General features: G+C 42.2%; 1 protein-coding gene across 3 annotated transcripts in view; it reads right to left on the bottom strand.

The window, feature by feature from the left end:
• Positions 1-19,819, bottom strand: part of HDX (highly divergent homeobox) — a 56,717-nt gene that overhangs the window by 20,982 nt on the left and 15,916 nt on the right. For all 3 annotated transcript variants that reach the window (XR_014784837.1, XM_084814030.1, XM_084814031.1), the window contains 3 exons: positions 16,630-17,751; positions 13,140-13,193; positions 3,650-3,796 (listed from right to left, as the gene is read on the bottom strand). Coding sequence is in view for 2 of the 3 variants with exons in the window: in XM_084814030.1 (XP_084670156.1) it covers positions 3,650-3,796; positions 13,140-13,193; positions 16,630-17,751 (1,323 nt within the window). In the remaining variant the exon portion in view is untranslated. The remainder of the gene's footprint in view (positions 1-3,649; positions 3,797-13,139; positions 13,194-16,629; positions 17,752-19,819) is intronic.

The raw sequence follows: 19,819 nt of genomic DNA, 5'->3' as shown, positions 1-19,819 counted from the left end.
AACTATCTTTGTATCTAATGTCTTTCTATTTTTAGAAAACAACACTGCAGCATGCCCAACAGATCAGATAAATTTAAGTCAAAAACAGAATGCTCATAAACTGCTTCTTCAGCTGAAAAGTCCACTGTTTCAACAAATGAAGTATTTTTTTAACTGTATGCTTCAATTAATTGTTGATTAAATCACGCTGCACTTGCCAGAAGCCTACTTAGTCTTTTTGAAAAGATAATGTTTTCATTATAGCAGTGTTTAATTGAGCTCCTGAAGAAAGAAAATGAGGTGGTGATGGTGGGGATTTATTTATTTCCACAAGTAAATCATCACTACAAAAGCACCTTAGATTTCAAAAGTGTGTGGGGGATGTAAGTAGAATTGAGTTATCAAAAAGAAGCAAAAAGAAGGAACTTCTGTCATCATGTTTATCCTCTCACTAATTCAATATTGCAGATACTTGTCTAGAAAATTTCATGCAGAAGAAACTAATCTCTTTCCTGGTAGCCTCGGAACAGGTGCCCAGTAACACCTGTAACACCCAGTAACACCCAGTAACACCAGTAACTGGCATCTGCTTTCTAATCCAACAAGACCTAAATCAACAGCCAGGATTAGAACTCTGGTAGCCTGATAGCCCATAAAGGACTTTCATCTTTCTATATCCCTTATATAGAATCCCACACATACACCCTGACTAAACCTGCGATGCTTTTGGAGGTCAGCTGGCAATCTGGCTGGGTCACATAAGGCTCCTGTAGGCTAAATGCCCACATGGCTAAATTGCAGTTGCTCTTCAGATTATTGTACTCGGTCCCTCTAACCTACTTTAGGGTACACTAAGGGTGCAATCTTATGCATATTTACACAGAAAGAAGTCCTACAACTCCCAGCATGCCCCAGTCAGTTATTATAGCATAGTTCACATGCAGCTGAAGTAAGTGCACAGACCTGTTGTCACCATGTGGCATCCCCAGGCCACTATCAGGGCCCCACCACTGATGCCTGCCCTGCCCACCTCCCTCCAGATAAGCACTGAGTGGTCTCCAGTAGGAGTCTGGGATCCATCATTTTAAGTTCTCTATAGTCCTAAATGTAACATCACTGGGGTACTGCAGGAAATTAATATGGCAGCTCCCCAGACACCAGTGGGAGCCACCTAGCACTCATCAGAGTGCTGCTGTTGCCTATGGCTGCCAGGTAAGACCACTAGGTGGGCATTTTGCCAAAGGCTCCCTTTAACATGGAGCCAGCCCAGTAATTGCATCAATTCAACTGGCCTGCAAATGATATCCTTTGCCAACTGTTGCTCTGGCAACATAGTCAAGTATGCAGCAAAGCTGTTGCTTCCCCCGCCTCCGCCCAAGCTTCTTAATGCCTGACTTTGCTTACTTGTTGTCCTCAATTTTTGTTAACCATTTTGTTGTAATCTTCTTTCAGCTGGATGTCACCTGATTTCTAATCATTAGCACATTACTTGGCACCCTCTTTTTGAAAGGCTGATTCAATGCTCAACAAATTGCAACTGATTACACAGTCTGCAAGGGGCACATAGAGATATGAAAACACTTTCTGTGGTGTTTGACCTGAGTTGGCTGTTTCACACACGCAAGTCACTAGCTGAAATGTGATAAATGAATAAGGAACATCCGTACGTTTGCCATCATTCTTGAAGATGCAATATACAGTTTGGAAATGTGTAGAAAATAGGATTGGGCAAGAACCAATGAGAAACTACTTAAATCTTCCAGTGGCCAGGAGATGGGGTTTCAAACTCCACATATGTTCCTCTCCCTCTCTTCCCATCTTGCTACCTGTAATACAATTGCACTTTACTAGAATTTAAGGTACCTTAAGGATGGCCTTCTGCCATATGTGCCTTCCCATACACTGTGTTCAGCATCTGAGGTCCTGGTTCAGGTTGTCCTGCCACCAACTGAGATTTGGCAGGTGGGTGCAAAAACAGGACTTATTCGGTTGTGGTGCTGATGCTCTGGAATGCCCTCCCTACAGAGATCAATACAGGCCTATCACTATTCCAACACCTGGTGAAGACCTGGCTCTGAAGGAGGACTTTTGAAGGAAGCTCAACTGATCGTCTGTTTTGGCTGCCAATTTTATTGTAATATTTTATCAAGCAGTTTCATATTGTCTTGATTATCTGTATCTCTATACTGTTAACTGCTTTGAGTTCCCCTACTGGAAGAAAAGAAGGATACACATCTCTAAAACAAATGAAGACATTTTAGTCCCACTGAATGCAGTGGGCTAAACTGACCTGGTTCTCAGTATTTCCATTTCCTCTCTCTCCACTCCTTTATGATATCCTAATCGTTTCCAATGTACTTTATATCTTTGGATAACTTGAACCTTTTACATGGAATAAAAACACTGCAAAGTAAACATGTGCATGTTTACTTAATCTGCATACTTGACTGTGGAAACAAAATCTGGATTTTCTTGATGCGCTATTGGGTGGGGATGGGGAGAGAGAAACAGAATACTCACAGGCCTGAATATTCATTCCTATATATAGAGAGAGAGATAAAAAGAGATTTGTTTCATTTCAGGAAAATGTTTTATGTGCTTTTGATTACCTTCATGTACATCTTTTTAAAGATACTACTACTATGCACTGCAGTGCCAGACTAGGACTGGTCAGATTTGGGGGTTCAAATTCCTACTCAGCTATGGAGCTCACTCCTGGGCAAATCACTCTTTCTCAATCTAACCTACTTCATAGGGTCTCCATCAAGATAAAATGGGGATCAGGGGAAGAACCACGTTCATCACTCTGAGTTCTTTGGAGGAAGGGCAAGATAAAAATGTCATATACAATAATATCTGGCATTTATATAGTGCTCCTGCAATGTTCAAAGCACTTCACTCTTACAATAACCACATAAAGTAGGGCACTATTCTTATCTTCATATTGCAGATGGGGGACTGATTCCGAGAGAACAGAGGTTTGCCAATCATGTGAGTTAATGGCTTAGGGGACATCTGAACTGGGGTCTTTCCATCACAGATCTCACACTCTTAGTGGCTACACAGTGCTCACACCCCTAGTGGCCCTCCCTCTCCTCTTGTACAAAACTCAATAAGCAGTTCTCTCTAACAATGACTCATCTAGCCCAACATTGTTTCCACCATTCTCCAGGGTTCCAAGCAAAGGTCTTTCACAGCCTGCTAACTTGAGAGATCTTTCAAGTCAAGAAGCCAGGAAATGAACATGGGACTTGAGACATGCACAGCTTTGCTCCTGCCACTGAGTGATGGCTCTCCATTATGAGGAAACAAAAGAAAACAACGTTCTACTCTCTTCTGCTTCAAAGGAGCGTTGCATTTTGACCAACTACAACAGTTATTCCTTTTCAGCTATCAAGAAGGCCCTTTCTTAAAAAGGTTTAAAAACTTATATAAATTTGCAGCCCAACTGGAATGTCAAACATCCAGCTCACACTGCCAATCGATAAATGTCTCACCTGAGGGATTTTAACTATAAATAGACAGAGCAAGAGACTACTTCCTAACGTGGCCATTCATTATGTAACACGTGCAATCTATTTCAGTCTACCTCATGCAATTTTTTAAAAAGCTTTCATCTAGGCTATTTTCGCTTCTGCAACCAGAAACGAGAGGACTGGAGGCTTCTTACCCGTACTATTTCACAGTCAACATTTAACTCCGTAGCGACTGCTTCAATTTTCTCTCTGCAAACTGAACCAAGGCTGGTCATGCCCTTGTCCCAGTATTTCTTAAGGGTAGCTAAATCCCGGTCGCTGAATTGTGTACGATCCTGTAGCTGTAAAACAAGCATATGTTTATGTTTTATTAAGTGCCAAAAAGCAGATAAGAAGGACAGACGTTGAAAATGAAGGCATTCTGCATGGTACTGCAAAGGCAGAAGCCAATGCCCTGTTCGTAACTATTCAGCACAATAAAAAGTATTCCCGGTTTCATTTATAAATTTTATTAGCAAAAGTTACTCTATATAAATGTAATAAGACTATGGATCAGGCTTGTAATAAAGCGCATGCCTGGTAACCTGTAGAGAATAAAAATGGCTGGTTTGGGCTGGAAAAGTATAGCGGCATGCTGCAGCTATGCCCTTTTCCCTTCACCTTGGCAAAATGGGTGTGTGTGTGTCATGATTACCCCATGAATTTCAGCTGCAAGTCCAGCTTACACTTTATAAAATATACTGTTAGACAAAAGGAACTTTGAATTTCCTTAAAATAATAATAAAACAACTCAAGTCACTGAACATCAGCCCCAAATCAAAACCTTTCCATCACCCACAAAAGAAGCTCAGGGTTGGACTCTGCCAAAATTCAAGAGGAAGAAGAGTCCAGAACTAGGGGGTCAGGGCATCAGCAGAGCACCCCACTATGCATAAGGATATAAATGATGCGGTATTGTTTATTTTAACAGCCAGGCTATGTTAGTGACAGGTTAAAACACAATTCAACAGCATAGGCACCTAAAACTCAGGTGAGGAAACTCATGCCCAGGGGGCCAAATCCAGCCCTCTGTAATTCCCTAGACAACATTGCCCCCTTTGCCTTCAGCTCTACCCACCAATTAAATCCCCTCCCCCGAGCTTCTCTGAAATGGAATTCAGCCCTTTGGTTCGAAGAGGTTCCCCACTCCTGACCTAAAAGGTCTGAGTGAATTTTTAAAAAGTCTTCAAATGACACCAAAAAGATATCAAACAATGCACTAAGTAAGCCATCTTAGGGAAAGCATTGCTCAGTCAGAATGCCACAACTGGAGGGGCATTATCTTGGGCCATAACCCACTTCAGCTCTGAGGGCAGGAGAAATCAAATGAGGGTATGTTCATGTGGGAGAAGACAGTCCTTGGAGTATCCTGGTCCCAGACCATTTAGGGCTCTAAAAGATTAAAACCAGCATGGTGAATTGTGCTCAGAAACACACAGGAGCCGGTGAAACCATTTTAAGAATAGTGAGAAATGTTCTGTTTGCCTAGTCACAGTCATCAATCTAGCTACTGTATTTGCATCGATTGAAGCTTCTGAGCTATCTTCCAAAACAGCCCTACATACAAGACATTGCAGTAATTTTGGTTTGTTGCTATTAACTGTTTTATTAGTGGTGGTGTTGTTTTTCCAATACAATACAAACCATACACACTTCCCTTTCTGTCACCTTCCCCATTCTCTCTCTGTCCCTTCCTCATATTGTACTGTATTTAAACAGTAAAGGTTTCATGTATATAAGTAAAAGCATTAAGCAAAAACTGGATAAATAAAAAGTTACATAGAAAAAGAGATGGATAAATAAATAAATAAATAAAGTAAGTAAGTAAGTAAAAGAGTTGTGTCATGCACATCTCTTTGCTGGCCTGTGATGGTTTTACAGTGTACCACATTACTCTGCTTATAATTCAAGAACATATCCCTATATTAATTGGATTTTTTTTTCATAATTTGGTGTAATATACCTTTTCATGGGCAGCTAAGGTCAACCAATCTTGAATCTACTTGTGTATATCTGGGGGTTTGCTTTCCAGTGTTGTAGAGTACACTTAGCCATTTGTGCGGCCTTACCAAACCATGCATCATGCCCCTCTGCCAAGTCCCATTAGCCCAGAATGTATCCTGCTAAGGCATGGGCATCTTTTGCATTGAATGAGGTTTCCAGGACCATGTTGATCCTAGTTAGGACTCGAGCCAGAAAGGCATCATTATTGGGTAACTCTGTAGCATATGCACTAGATTAGCCTATGGACTGTTTTCTCTCCAGCACTTATCATCCTGTGAAATTTGCGGTCATTGTAAGCAGGATGCTACTAGATTGTGGATAACGGTGGCCATATCCCTCTCCACAAGGGGCCACAGCGGGTGCATCTACCTCAGCGGGTAGAAGTAATTTTATGCCACGGAAACTGCCTGGGCCTCAAAAGGTAAGGACAGATCTAAAACATCTTGAGGCTGTGAACAGGGACTGCAACCCTGTCTAGAACAGACTGAACATCACCCAGGACAGAAGAACCACCCACCAGCACTACCTCTGTCTTGTCTGGATTGAGCTTTGGCTTATTGGCCCTCATCCAGTCCACTGCACATCCACAGCTTCACCTAAATTTGTTGAAAAGGAAAAATTGAGTTGGGTATCATCAGATGATGCCACACTCCAAATCCCTGTATGATTTCACTCAGCAGTTTCATGTAGATGTTAAATAGAATGGTGGGCAAAACAGAGTCCTGCAGCATACCACAGCATGCCAAGGGACAGAGCAATACGACCACAACCCTCGCCTTCTGGAACTAGCTATCCAGACAGGAATTGAACCACTGAAGTGCGAGGGCCCCAATCCCCAACCCAGACAACCGCTCCAGAAGGATACCATAGTCAATGGTATTGAAAGCTACTGAGAGGTTCAGAGGAATTCACATGGTTCAACTCCCCCATCGTCCTCCCAGTGTCATGGCCACAAGTCAAGCTCAGAAGAGGAGCTGGCTAAGCCAGTGGGCTGAAGAGCAGGACCGGGCTCTGAACACCAAGCCAGAGCCTGGAGCCCCACAATCACCTTCCCCTGAAGAGCCAAGTGCCTCCTGTACCTCTACGTCTGCCTAATAACAAAGGGAGGGCACCAGGCAGGAGGTCACCAAGTAGAGAAGATGGCTTTTTCCAGGCCAGCCATCTGGCTTTTTAATATTCTTTATGCAAGGGGGCAGTGCTTGGAAGGGATGGTCTGGAGGGTCATAAGACCTCAGTCTGCCTCCAGCCACTGTTGGAACAAGTTGCTCACTTGGAGCTACCCACCAACTAGCCTTCCCTTGTGGGTATTGGATACAGACTGATCAGAACACCCAGCATCAGGGCAACCAAAGAGCCATTTCAGTGCTATACTCAGGCCAAAAGCCAGACTAAAATGGATCCAGATAATTAGTGTCTTCCCAAACTGTCTGGATGTCTTTTGCTATACAGTGGTATAGCAAATTCATGGTATGAAAAAATGCGAAGGGGATGCAATTATGGAAACTAATAACTACATGAGCCACACTTCCTCCCTAACGCCCCCACCCCCGTCCACCTTAATGTCCCCAGCAGTCATTAATGTCTCTTACGCTTCTTGCTGCTGCCATCCATTGCCTTTAACTTATCTAAAGCCTCCCAAGCCTCCGTTGAAAAAAGCACAGCAGGATGCAAGTTGGAGGTGAACCCAGAAGCTCTGGCTGAGATCATCACCAGTCAAGTATTAGGAAACAGGAGGTTAAAAAAGTTATCTATGTAAACAAGCTCTCTGAGTGAAGATTTCACTTTGCCCTTTGAAGAACCACTGTTTGCTAAATCACTCACATCCTGCCTGGTGTTAAATTCATCAGTCATGTTATACACATTCTGAAGGACAGGTTGTCAGACAGTTTCTGGCAAAGAGCTTCAATTAATTCACTATAAAAAGCAGCCCTTGTGGCTAAGCAGAGGCTGCCTCTCTGTCATGCTCAAGATTACACATGGTTTCTCATGTGTGAAGGTCAACATTTGTTTCTTTTCAGCACTGTGCAAGGCCCCCCTGCAAAGAGCATTGACTCTTTTGGACAGTCTTTAAAGGGCTGCTTTTCCAAGTTCTTATACCTTCTGAGCATTCTGCAAAGATATCCCCCATGTGAATGGCTTTTCAAGGGACCACAATGGCTATAGAACTGGAATTGCGGTACTGAAGGTAACAAACAACAAGGATCTTTTAACCAGAGTGAACGTTCAACCCAGGATATCTACATCACAACTCAACGAAAACCCAGGGAGAAGAGAGATGGATGATATAAGGAGGTATTATTATTGCCCCGGCATACCCATTAAGACTTATTATAACTATTTTGTGTTATATTCTCCAGCTAATTAAGATCATCCTCAAACGAACACTTAAAATCCCTAGCTAGCATGCTTTAACGCCTGTAGCATTCTTGCTGACAGACGAGTTAAGATGAAGACAGAGTGACAGCATGGATTCCTGAGCAATCTTTACCAGAGTAAGCCACGTCACTCCTTCTGATGGTTCCACTCCAATTATACAGAGATGGACTTCTCTAGAAAGGACAGCAGAACACTCTGGGATACCATCATGTGAGTTCACAAAGCACAACTACAAAGATTTCATAAAAGATTATGTTTCACTGTGCGTGTGTGTGCGTGTGTGTGTGTGTGTATATATATATATATATATATATATATATACATACACAAATATAAACTTTCCACATTTTAGATTCTCTGATCTGTATAAGGCCCCATCTCTAAAACCTTTCAAACAGGGGGTTGGCTCCAGAGCATCATTATATGTCTCAAGCAGTTCTTCTTTTGCATTTTAGGAAAATCTAAATTATGATTTATTTAAGGAAGCATAAGAATGCACGCTTCTTTCTAGGGAAAACTCAGAGTAGCTTTTAAGGGGCTCTTCAATAATCCCTCTTCTAAGCACTGGCCAGGCCGATAGCTGCATAGCAGCATCATATGCCCTCTGACTGCTCTGGGCTTCCCAAACAGATGAAAAAGCCCGGCTTCAGCCTCTCAAGGAGTAACGGAAAAGATACACACACAGGCAGCTTGGTTAGTGATCAAACCAAGACACAGACAGATGAAGGAGCAGAATGTGTGGAACCTCAGCTGTATCTTTAAAGAGTGTGGTCAACTAAATTCCATTTTAGAAGGCCCATAGCCTCATTTCAAAACAGCCAATCCCTCAGAGTTCTATGCATGCAAGTAGCCATGTCCATCCCCTGTGTGAACTGGAAGTCTTGGCACTTTTGAAAGGGTGCCTTTAATGGGAGTTGTAAGTATCTATGAATGCTCCATCAGTATTTGGGGGTCTTAGAATCATAGAATAGCAGGGTTGGAAGGGGCCTATAAGACCATCAAGTCCAACCCCCTGCTCAATGCAGGAATCCAAGTCAGAGCATCCCTGACGGATGGCTGTCCAGCCTCATCTTGAATACCTCCAGTGTGGGAGAGCTCACCACCTCCATAGGTAATTGGTTCCACTGTCATATTGCTCTAACAGTCAGGAAGATTTTCCTGATGTTCAGCTGGAATCTGGCTTCCTGTAACTTGAGCTCATTATTCCATGTCCTGCACTCTGGAATGATGGAGAAGAGATCTTTGGCCGTCCTCTCTGTGACAACCTTTCAAGGACTTGAAGAGTGCTATCGTATCTCCCCTTAGTCTTCTCTCCTCAAGGCCAAACATGCCCAGTTCTTTCAGTCTCTCCTTGTAGGGCTTTGTTTCCAGTCCCCTGATCGACTTTGTTGCCCTCCTCTGAACCCAATCCAGTTTGTCGGCATCCCTCTTAAAGTGTGGTGCCCAGAACTGGACACAGTACTCAAGATGAGGCCTAACCAGTGCTGAGTAGAGGGGAACTAGTACTTCACGTGATTTGGAAGCTATGCTTCTATTAATGCAGCCCCAAATAGCATTTGCCTTTTTTGCAGCCACATCACATTGTTGGCTCATCTTCAGCTTGTGATCTACAACAATTCCAAGATCCTTATTGCTTGTAGTATTGTTAAGGCAAGTAACTTGATGGGAAACAAGAAGCTGGATTAGATGGACCACTGATCTGATCCAGGAGGGTTCTTAAATATAGGACTGCCACATCCCCCCACCCCAGTTAATGAATCATAGAATAGTCATAAAATAGTAGGGTTGGAAGGGGCCTACAAGGCCATCGAGTCCAACCCCCTTTCCACCTGAAAGATGGAAGCTCAGCTTAACTCACACAAATATTTTGTCTGCACTGATGCGAACAGGACAGGTCAATGAACATGCCATGTTACAACTCACACACAAAATTAGATGGCATGAGGGAGAAGTTCACCCCCCCTCCCTCCAACCATCTATACCTCTGTTGTGGAAGACCACTTCGCACTTTGGGGACCATGGTTTTAAAGCATCGAGAAGCTGACTGCTTAAGCATTACTTCAAATGAAACACACAATGGGATCTCTGTGCAGTGTTTCAGCCTTGGGTCAAATTTCTCCATTACTCATTTTAGAATGGCACTCAAGATTATTCTGGGTCACAAAAACTGAGCTATTTTGTTATCCTAGCATAACTGGAGACACTTACAAATTACTTTATCCCTTCTCACAAATCTTATTGAATACAATTTCCCTGTGCAAGTGGAGAGATTATATGAAAGCCTAGAAATTGTGCCATTCGTTAGACCAGAGCATCTGCAAACAGGTTTAAAATTGCTTTAAAAGCATCTTCAATTGCAAGGATTCAGGCTATTTAACACCACCACAAATTAATAGTAATATAGTTAACCAACAACACTAAAAGAGGAATCTGTGCACTGTTGTTTTTCCAGGGTAGATTTAGCGTTATTGCAGAACTAAAAGATTTACGGTTCCTTATCATCACATTTTCCTTTTGCTATGTGCCAGGCAGCCTGGACATCAGTCTCTCTAAATTAATTAAATGAGACAGAAAAAGAGAAGGCAAAAACTATTTAGAGGCATGCAGAATGGAAGAGGAGCGCTTTCAATAGTTAGTTGAAATGGACTATAAATTCTAAATATGGAGCTTTTACTTTGAGAGCCAACGATTAGAACTGTCTTTGTTACTTCTGCCATTAGTAATGCTCATTTTTTAAAGCCTTATTCTACTTTCCAAACAGCCATGGTATTTTTCACTTCATTGGGTTTTCCCAGTTGCTTTTAGTGACAACAATCCATCAGCAGAATTATTCAATAACTGAAAATATATTGCAGTCCGTCTTACAAACTGAAGATTTCTAACAGAGGGTTTAATTCTAAGGTTTTATTGCTGTTATGCTATTACTTAAACCTAGCAATGAAAACTGTGAATTGATATAATCAGCTATTAATACAACAATGACATTGAAGACATTAGCGTCAATGGGTAGGATTTAAGGATAATCACTGCACACAGAAGATAATCTTCACCCTTACTAATTCATGACTGTCAGCACTGACAGATATGGTTTGAGAACGTTACACACAGTTGCAGGGTAAGAGTAACTTGAATCAGAATTGTTGCTGATGACATGCAAAGTTGCGTGGAAAGATAGTAAATACTTCTATCTGTAGTTAAACGTATCCAACAATCCAAAATCCATATCCAGTTCAGCATTGCCTGTGTTAGGACTAACCAAAACGCTACAAGATCATGCAAACATTCAAGTTCTTCAGAACTCATAATCAGGGTAGGTGGTAACAACCACTACCACCACAGGGTATGGGAGATGAACAGAAAAGTCCCAAATTAGACCAGACGTTGTAGTCATGAGGTCTGCAGTTTAGACCCAGTCTCAAAATGGAGACTGCGAACTGAATCGATTAGTCACTGGTAAGTGTTGCAGGTATCAGATTGCACCTTGATTGGCTCACACCCATTTCTGAAAACATAAAGGCTGGCTATAACTCAGATCTGTCTCTTGCAAAGCACACAAGTTCCTGAGTAAGCAGAATGCCTAGGTATAATCTAATACTGTAACATGTACCAAAGATTAATCCATTCTCCATTTTGAGACTGGGTCTAAACTGCAGCCCTCATGGCCACAACATCTGACCTAATTTGGGGATTTTTCTGTTCTTCCCCCATCACATAAAAAAAAAATAAAAATCACCAAGCTTGGTGAAAAGCTCTGGAGATCTTGAAAGAATGCACAATGTTTTGTAGCATTTTAGTTGGTCCTAATTGGCCAACTATGGATTTCAGATTTTTCTTCCTCATAGGCCAGCTTAAAAATTTTTATATCCAACAATGGACATGTTCAGACATCACGATAACCCATGATAGATAATAAGCTATACACAATAGCTTATTTTTAAAATAGTCCACGAGCCCCTGCCGCATGAGCAAGCTAATAAGCTACTGTGAGTAGCTTATGAAGGGACTATGTGTAATTTGACTCACCACCCCCCACCCCCTGTCCTGCTGCACTCCTCCTGCCTGAGCAGCGGTGCTGTTTCACTTCTAAAGTGCTGGAAGTTTTCAGCCAGGGGGCACCTGACATCAAAACACTGCGTGACTACTCACTAAAGAGCACTAAAAAGGGAGTGGTGGCTATAAAACCTTAGGGGTCTGCAGGATCGGGACAAAACTTTACACACAGCCTCTCCTAACTGGGAAGCACCTGATCCAATATCAAAACCCTGCATAATTACCCCAGAGGAGCAAAAATCCCAAGTGCACCAAAAAGGTAAAAACCTATAAAACCTTAGGTTTGCAGGATCGGGACCAATCATCATATGCAGCCTCCCCTATTCAGGAGGCACCTGATGCACCATTAAAACCTTGTGCACTATCTGTGAAAGGAGTGAAAACCCTGGGTGCACAAAATAGACATTAGTGATTTAGTTGCTTTAACTTGTTCCCAACAGGGAAATAGCTCATTTCTCCCCCCTCCCCTCGACCCTGTGGGCTTGGTCACTTTAATGGGCTCCTAATACTGGTGAAACGCTGTAGTGCTTTTGCACAACAGCGAAAATGCACATTTCCCCCACTGTCACCGCTAGCGAATTTGCTTTTACTTGATCCCAATGCCAGTATACCACTATACTGCTTTTGCGCAAAAGAGGAAATGGGCATTCCCCCCCCCCCTTGCCACTGCTGGCTTACTTGCTTTACCTTGTTCCAATATGGAAATTGCGCATTTCCCCCAATTGACAATGCGGGCTTGGTCGCCTTAAAGAGCTAAAGCCGGCAAGGAGCAGAGCGGCAGACGTTTTGACTGCTCTTGCTGCACAGCTCTGTAGGCAGCCGAAATAACCCCCAGTGACCACTAGACAACATGATAACCCACGATGGTTTAAATAAACCCTACTGCAGACTGTGGGTTATCTGTGTAGGTTATGTTGGCCAAATAAGCCACTGTAGGTTAAAAAAATCCCTTACAATTAACACGATAACCCACAATGGGTTAATAGCCATCAGGACTTATTTAGCCCATTGTGGGTTATTGTGACATCAAAACCCAGTCAATGTAACATTTGCTCTTTGAAGAGTGACCTTGAGGAAGCCAGGGGGTGAAAGGATTTCCTTTCAAACCAAAACCTTGCACAACTCCTAGTTAGAATAGTTATCAAGGTTGAAACTTTAAAAATACAATGTAAGATTGCACTCTGTCCACTTTTAGCTCCCATGAGAAGTACTTACTGCTCTTTTTCGGGAACAACCCGTAATCCAAGGCACAGTAAGGTTTCCTGAAATCTGTGGAAGGAAAAATAGTATTACTAAGAAGGTTAAATCTACAGATTATACCAAACTTGGGCAATACAAGTTCATTTGAAGAACACATTCAAATGCAAAAAAAAGTGCCTATAATTTCTTAGTTTAAGAAGTTGAACATAAGTCTCATCTTTAAATAGCCCATTTCAGACTTAATGGGAGAGTTTGCATGTAATTGCAACCCAATGGTTTTTAAAACTCTGGTTTACCATGAATGAGCCGGTGTACTAACACATGGGGGACTTGTCTCCTCCTACCAGCAGAATTGACCAAACAAGCCTGGGACTCTCCTTTCCTTGTTTGGTTAGAGTAGAATTCTGGCTTCTCCCTGTCAAGCCAGAGTCATAACCCAGGGTTTGATCTTGCATTGCAACCCTTGCTTGTCTGGGAAGAGATTTAGGTTCAGATGTAACACTAACAAAGGCTGGGCACAGATTGACCCTGGGTTGTTTAGCTACTCCTGCTGGCAGGAGGAGCCAAGCAAGAGTGATCGAGCCATTTAGTTGCACTAGCATGCTAACTGCCTTGTGGCAATCCAGAGTTTAAAAGAACTCTGGGTTGCCATGCCATGCCATGTCATGTCAACTGGGCCAATGATCCTAGTCCAATAAACCATGGTTTATCAGTCCCACGCTACCTCCTTGCCTTTCTCCTCATGTAAAGCTTTCTTGATTTCTTAAACCAGTTTACCATGACATTGGAACTGGGAAAACAATTGTTTAAATGTTCCCTCCATACCAGGATATGAGACCAGAATCTAATTAAAAAATAAGAAAGCTTTGCTGAAGTCAGGGATATGAGGTAAGGAGGGAGCAAATCAACACATGGCTCATTCCAATAAAGACCAGGATTGACGTGTCTGTCAATGACAGAAAAAAAAGTTCTATAAAGGTTTCATAAAAAGCCATGTTCTAACATAACACCGTAAGATAACCAATAGGAGTTTATGTTAACTAAAAACACCACATGAGCTAACACACACAAGCTCTTGTTAACTTGCAAACCAAGTTTCTGTTTGTCAAAAAGCGGTAATTACATTTGAGACTTAAACCTAGCCATGCTTGCCACTTAATAGTTGCTCTAGAAGCGGAAACTCTTCTAATTTCCTTCTGCTACCATAAACTCAATGACAGAAAAGTCAGCAGCATACACTGAGTCCACATTTTGACCAACTCTCCACCAACTGGGTCACTTTTAAAAGGCCTGTATGCAACTTGCATTAGTAACACACTTGTCTGAAGATACTTCCATTTCCAAAACACAAGCAAGGTCTGGTGTTTGGCCTTATACAGGTACTCCCAGACACAGGCTGTGTTCAGAAGTAACACTAAAGCCTGGTTTAGCATTACGAGAACAGATCACAATAGGCCACAGGTTAACATGCTCTCCTCCACTCCCTTCTACTCCTCTGGTGTGGCTGCAAGGAGATCAGAAGCTTCCGCTTTCATTTTAAATTACGCAGTTTAGTGTGTCATTCCAATCCTAAACTGGGTAATCTTAACTATGATTAGTTGAAACAAGCCAGCTTCATAAACAATTATTTGAAGCTGGCTTGTTTCACCTTGAGCTAGCATGGCTGCAGCCCTATCCACAATGCACTGCAAAGCCATGACATCGTGCTAAAGGAGCAGGGTTTGTTTTTGAAATTTTATAGGCTACTATTTTTCAAGTCTGCAACCCCCTTCCATGTCCAGTAACTTGATTCTGTAAAAAATGCTACATCTCAAAACCCAAAAATTGCATCCAAAAAGAAAACAGAAAAAGACATTTTAATAACTAGCAGTATTGCATGAGTGAACATAATACAATAATATTTCTGCCGGTAAAAATATTTGTATGCAATGAAAATAATTAGCAATTTGCTTCCCTATAATCAAATTTAGTTACATTAAAATTGTCAAGATACAATGAACTATGTCCCCAGTCAATGACTTTTCATAATCAAGCCACAGATCACAATTGTGGTTTTCAAACTGGGAAAATAATCCATAATTGGCTTATCAACCTTTTCTACAAAACATACCCCAAAGGTTTTGCTATTTTATTACCCGAAGAGATCTAAACTACATGGTGAAATGCAAATTAACAAGAAGGATTCTAAAAGTGGGAGGAGACAACCACAAAGAAACAATCACCTATCTCATTTAAAATGAAGGCTTAGTTAACATGCACAATTTTTGTTCTTTAGATAGCAGGTGCAAGGGAGCAAGATAACCATTTCCAACTATGCTGTTGTCCTGCCAACACTCTTCTTAGCCCCAGAAGGACATTTCAGTAAGTGCCAATGGAAGTTTCCACCCTAATGACTGGGGGAGGAGATTTTCAGCAGGACAAAGGTATGCAGGGGAAAGGTTAACCCCCTCCCCATCATCCTATTCCAAGTTGTGCACCCCCAACAAAAATCTCGTACATTAAATGCTTACACACATTTAACACTTTGCATAGTTTGACCCTTATAGCATAAGTTCAGGATGCAGAAACTAATCTTTTCACATGGTACGAATCTGTAACCTGCCCTAATCTTCTGAGATAGGATGGGCCATATATGTATAAAAAAGCCACATTTCCAGAGTAAAATTCATGTGATTATGTAACATTTCCTCTCCCCTTTAGTCAAGGTATCTTGGAACAACCTATTTTGAGGAGCTATTTTAGAACTATAATTCCGTTGCTCCTCTTTGACTATTACAAATCATTTTACCATTCACTACTGAATTAAGATTTATAGGAATCTGATTACACAACATTCACTGTAAAACAAATAAATCATGATGTCTTTCACAAACTTTGGTTCATAGACAACATTTGTAGTAAAACTGCACACTTGAGCAACTACATCAGTCAATTGTCACCTTTCATACATCAGGAAAATTTCCTATCAACTTAAGAGTAAAAGCTATCACTCTCAGGTTGACAGATAATTTGGATAGCAATCCAGCACCCAGCTTAACAATAATTTGTTGCACATCCTGGAGAGATATTATCAACACCCAGATGGCTCAGGCAGCTGCATCAGGTACCAACCCAAATAAACTAAAATGGTCTTGTTCCACTGCCTCTGCCAGAAACAGCTAAACGTCTGGGCACCATACCAGAAGTGCGTGGGGATGGACGGACAGGGGAAGTGAGGGGGAGCAGTAGCAAAGGCACATGTGAACTCCCTTCAGGTATCATGGGCAGAAACTTTTAGACCAAGCTGGTAATGAAGAAGAAACAAGGGCAGGTACTGTGCCAGTAGGGGCAAGGGGTACTGAAAACTTTGGAGAAACCCCATGGCCTTCCTATCTCTGACTTCACTCCATTGCAAGACTCTGAAGCTGCATGAGATTAGCTAGCTGGAGCTCCTGGTTTGCAACCAAAAAAAGAAAGATAATGCCTTAAACCCCATGTATTAGAACACTGGTGTTCTTACTATTACCTGGTAATTATTTTGGTTTTGAGATAGCCTTAGTTGATTGGAGGCTGCAAAATGAGAAGAAAGGTTACTTCTTGATGGGTAAGAACTGCTATACAGTGTACTGGATGTGGTATGCAAGGAGGTCCGTGGAGGCAAGCGATAGTCTCTGTTATGATACAGGATATTGTCATGCAAGTCCCTGCCACTCCCCATGTGTGAACTGCAGCTGATACTTCTGCCTGATCCAGATAGCCCAGTGCTTGGATTCTCGATTCTGAGGGATGTGCCACTTAGCCTGGAGTAATTCTGTATCTGGGCACCCATTGATGCCAACTCTTCCTCTCTAGCATACTCATCATCCACATCCCCAGTTTCCATGGCAATTGACAAACAACTGCCTTCTCCAGAAGAAGACGATGACTTCTGCGCATTTCCTCCCAGGATTCTCTGAGGTTGATCAGTAACAGCCAAGGAAAAAACCTCCCGGATTTCCAAGTTGTGCGTGCTGCAGGAAGGATCTCTAATGTTAGCCCTTTGTCCAGATGGCATGTGTGAGGCAAGGATTGGATGCTCTGGCTTCTGTAACCTTTGACACCCCATTTGCTCCACTTTGCATGGTCGGTGGCACAACACAGGCTTCTGAGGTAAAACCAACTCTGCAGTCTGAACCGAAGAACCGCCATAGCTTTTCTTAGTGTGATTATAAATCGAGTTGGCTGAATTCAACACACTTGTTTGCCTTGACAGGATAATTGTTTTTTCTCCCAGGAACAGTGAAGCATTTTTACAGTGGGGTGTTTGCCGTGCGACTGCAATATGCTGCCGCTGAAATTCAGGATCACTTTTCACAGGAGGCCTTGGAAGAGAGTTTTTATGTATATCACTCATCAATGCATTAGTTTGTTTAGCGGATACCAGTCTGCCAGTTGAACCGGATGGATTGTATATACCAGTTACTATGACATCATTGTTGGAGGATGTCCATGATGACTGTTGGCTTTGGGAGCGAGCAATGCTGACCACATTTCGGACTGCCACTTCTGGAGGCATGGTCAGCGTGCTGGCAACAGTTCCCGGTGGAGTTCCTCCAGAATCCACAACATTCTTGCTGCTCATCTTCCTTCTTTTGTTGCCAACCCAGGTCTGCAAACACAAAAGGGTTTGTCATCAAAGGATCTCATACAAAGTCACTGAACTCAGATCAGAATATCACATAGGAGGCTCTATCGCACAAAGGCTGAACAGCTGACATGGAAACATATAAGTGACGTCTACTTCTACCATCGGTAGTACATGCCCTGGTCTCCTCTCGTTTAGACTACTGTAATGCGCTCTATGTGGGGTTACCCTTGAAGACGGTTCAGAAGCTGCAGCTGGTACAGAACGCGGCGGCTCGCCTGATTAAAGGCAGCTGCTGGTGAGATCACATCACTCCAGTGCTGAAGGAGCTGCACTGGCTACCAGTTGTCTTCCGGGCCAAATTCAAGGTGTTGGTTTTGACCTTTAAAACCCTATACGGCTCTGGCCCAGCCTATCTCAAGGAGCGCCTCCAGCAACACCAGACAGGCCGCTCAACAAGATCAGCCTCGGATGGCCTTCTCTCTGTCCCATCAGCCAGGACAGCTAGGCTGGTGAGGACGAAGGCCTTCTCTGTGGTGGCCCCCACTCTGTGGAACTCCCTCCCTAGGGAACTCCGCCATGCCTCCTCTTTAATGAGCTTCCATCATGCATTAAAAACATGGTTGTTCAGGCAGGCATTTGGGGTGGGCTAGGGTAATTTTAGAAATGTGATGTTTTTAATGTTGAATTTTATTGTGTAAACTATTTTTATTGTTGTACATCGCCCAGAGTGGCTGGGTGACGGGCCAGATGGGCAATTAATAAATTTAATAAAAATAAATAAATAAATACCATTAACTCCCAGTTACACTTTTCCAGCTGCTGTTCCTGCACTTCAGACCCTGTCCATAAAGAGCAGCCAGAGAACAAAATTCCACCAGGGGTATTTTCTACCATGCCTTTTATCTTTTCCTTCCAGGAAAGGGAAAGGATTAGGATGGATGATGAGCTCTAATCTTTCTGGACACCCAGCATCATGGGCTTTCTGCCCTCCGGTCTTCTATCACAAGGTAGCATTGCCAGTTTTAACTACTCTCAGGAGCTGTAACTTTAACAGCAGCTTGGTGTGCACACATTATCATCTACTAGCATTTAAATCCATGCTATAAGAAGCTCCACCTACTCATTTCTACAGATCAAACTTCTGTTAAAGTTGCAAGAAAGCAGACCAAGCTTAATTTTTCTGGTCAGCTGGCTACTCTAGATGAGAGCGGAAGACAAAGGCTGAGCAGTTTATGTTGTTTTACTTTAGAACTTTCTCCCATCTAATAGAAACTTACAGTATCTGGTCCATCCAACATCTATATACATAATGAAGTCTTTACAGAAATGTATTATTAACTGGTTACATATTTTTAAACATTAGCATTGTAAAATTATCTTCCTCCCCACAGGGAAGCATCAGCTTCCTTGAGTTTCAATTGCTCCACATTTTGAAATCTCACTGGGGTGTTTTTTTCCCTTTTAATTCCCATCATAAAACACCGCATATATATCAGCAGCTCCATAAACTAGTGGATTTTAATTCCAATTTTTTTTTGAGACAGAAGCATTGTGGGTGCTTCCAGATAAGACTTTTATTATGCAATCGCACTGGCTCATTTATGGAATATTACAGGAGATCCAGATGTCATCAATATCAATTTGTAGCCCTCTTGTACTTTCCTACTGTTTATTCCACCTTTTCTTTACCAGAAAAAAATCAGTTAAGGAAGACAGAATAGATGCACAAATGTATTTTGATTGTTAGCACTAGGAGCTCTCCGGGTTTATTTTCCTCCAAATTTCATTTTTTACACCTAGTGAAAATTATTTATCTTGCCACAAAAACTGTAGCTTAACAGCTAGATTTCATCAGAAAATAAGTGCATGCATCCGCATATTACAGGAGAATCCACAGCCAAATTTCTAAGAACCAAGTCCCAAATTATGGTTACCAACAGGAGGTCGCTGAAACATATTCATCAGGAGAAGAATTGTGTGCAGGATCTCCAAAACACAGCCATTCCCCAGCAATATATGGTACTGATGTGAAGAGTGATCTATATGATGAGCGAGCCTCATACTTTACAGCCACTGCAAGGAGCTACCA

This window comes from Heloderma suspectum, chromosome 9 (assembly GCF_057233095.1).
Source record: "Heloderma suspectum isolate Gila_16-S chromosome 9, 16-S_ref, whole genome shotgun sequence".
In the NCBI taxonomy this organism is placed as follows: Eukaryota; Metazoa; Chordata; class Lepidosauria; order Squamata; family Helodermatidae; genus Heloderma; species Heloderma suspectum.
This window is presented reverse-complemented; position numbering and strand designations above follow the sequence as displayed.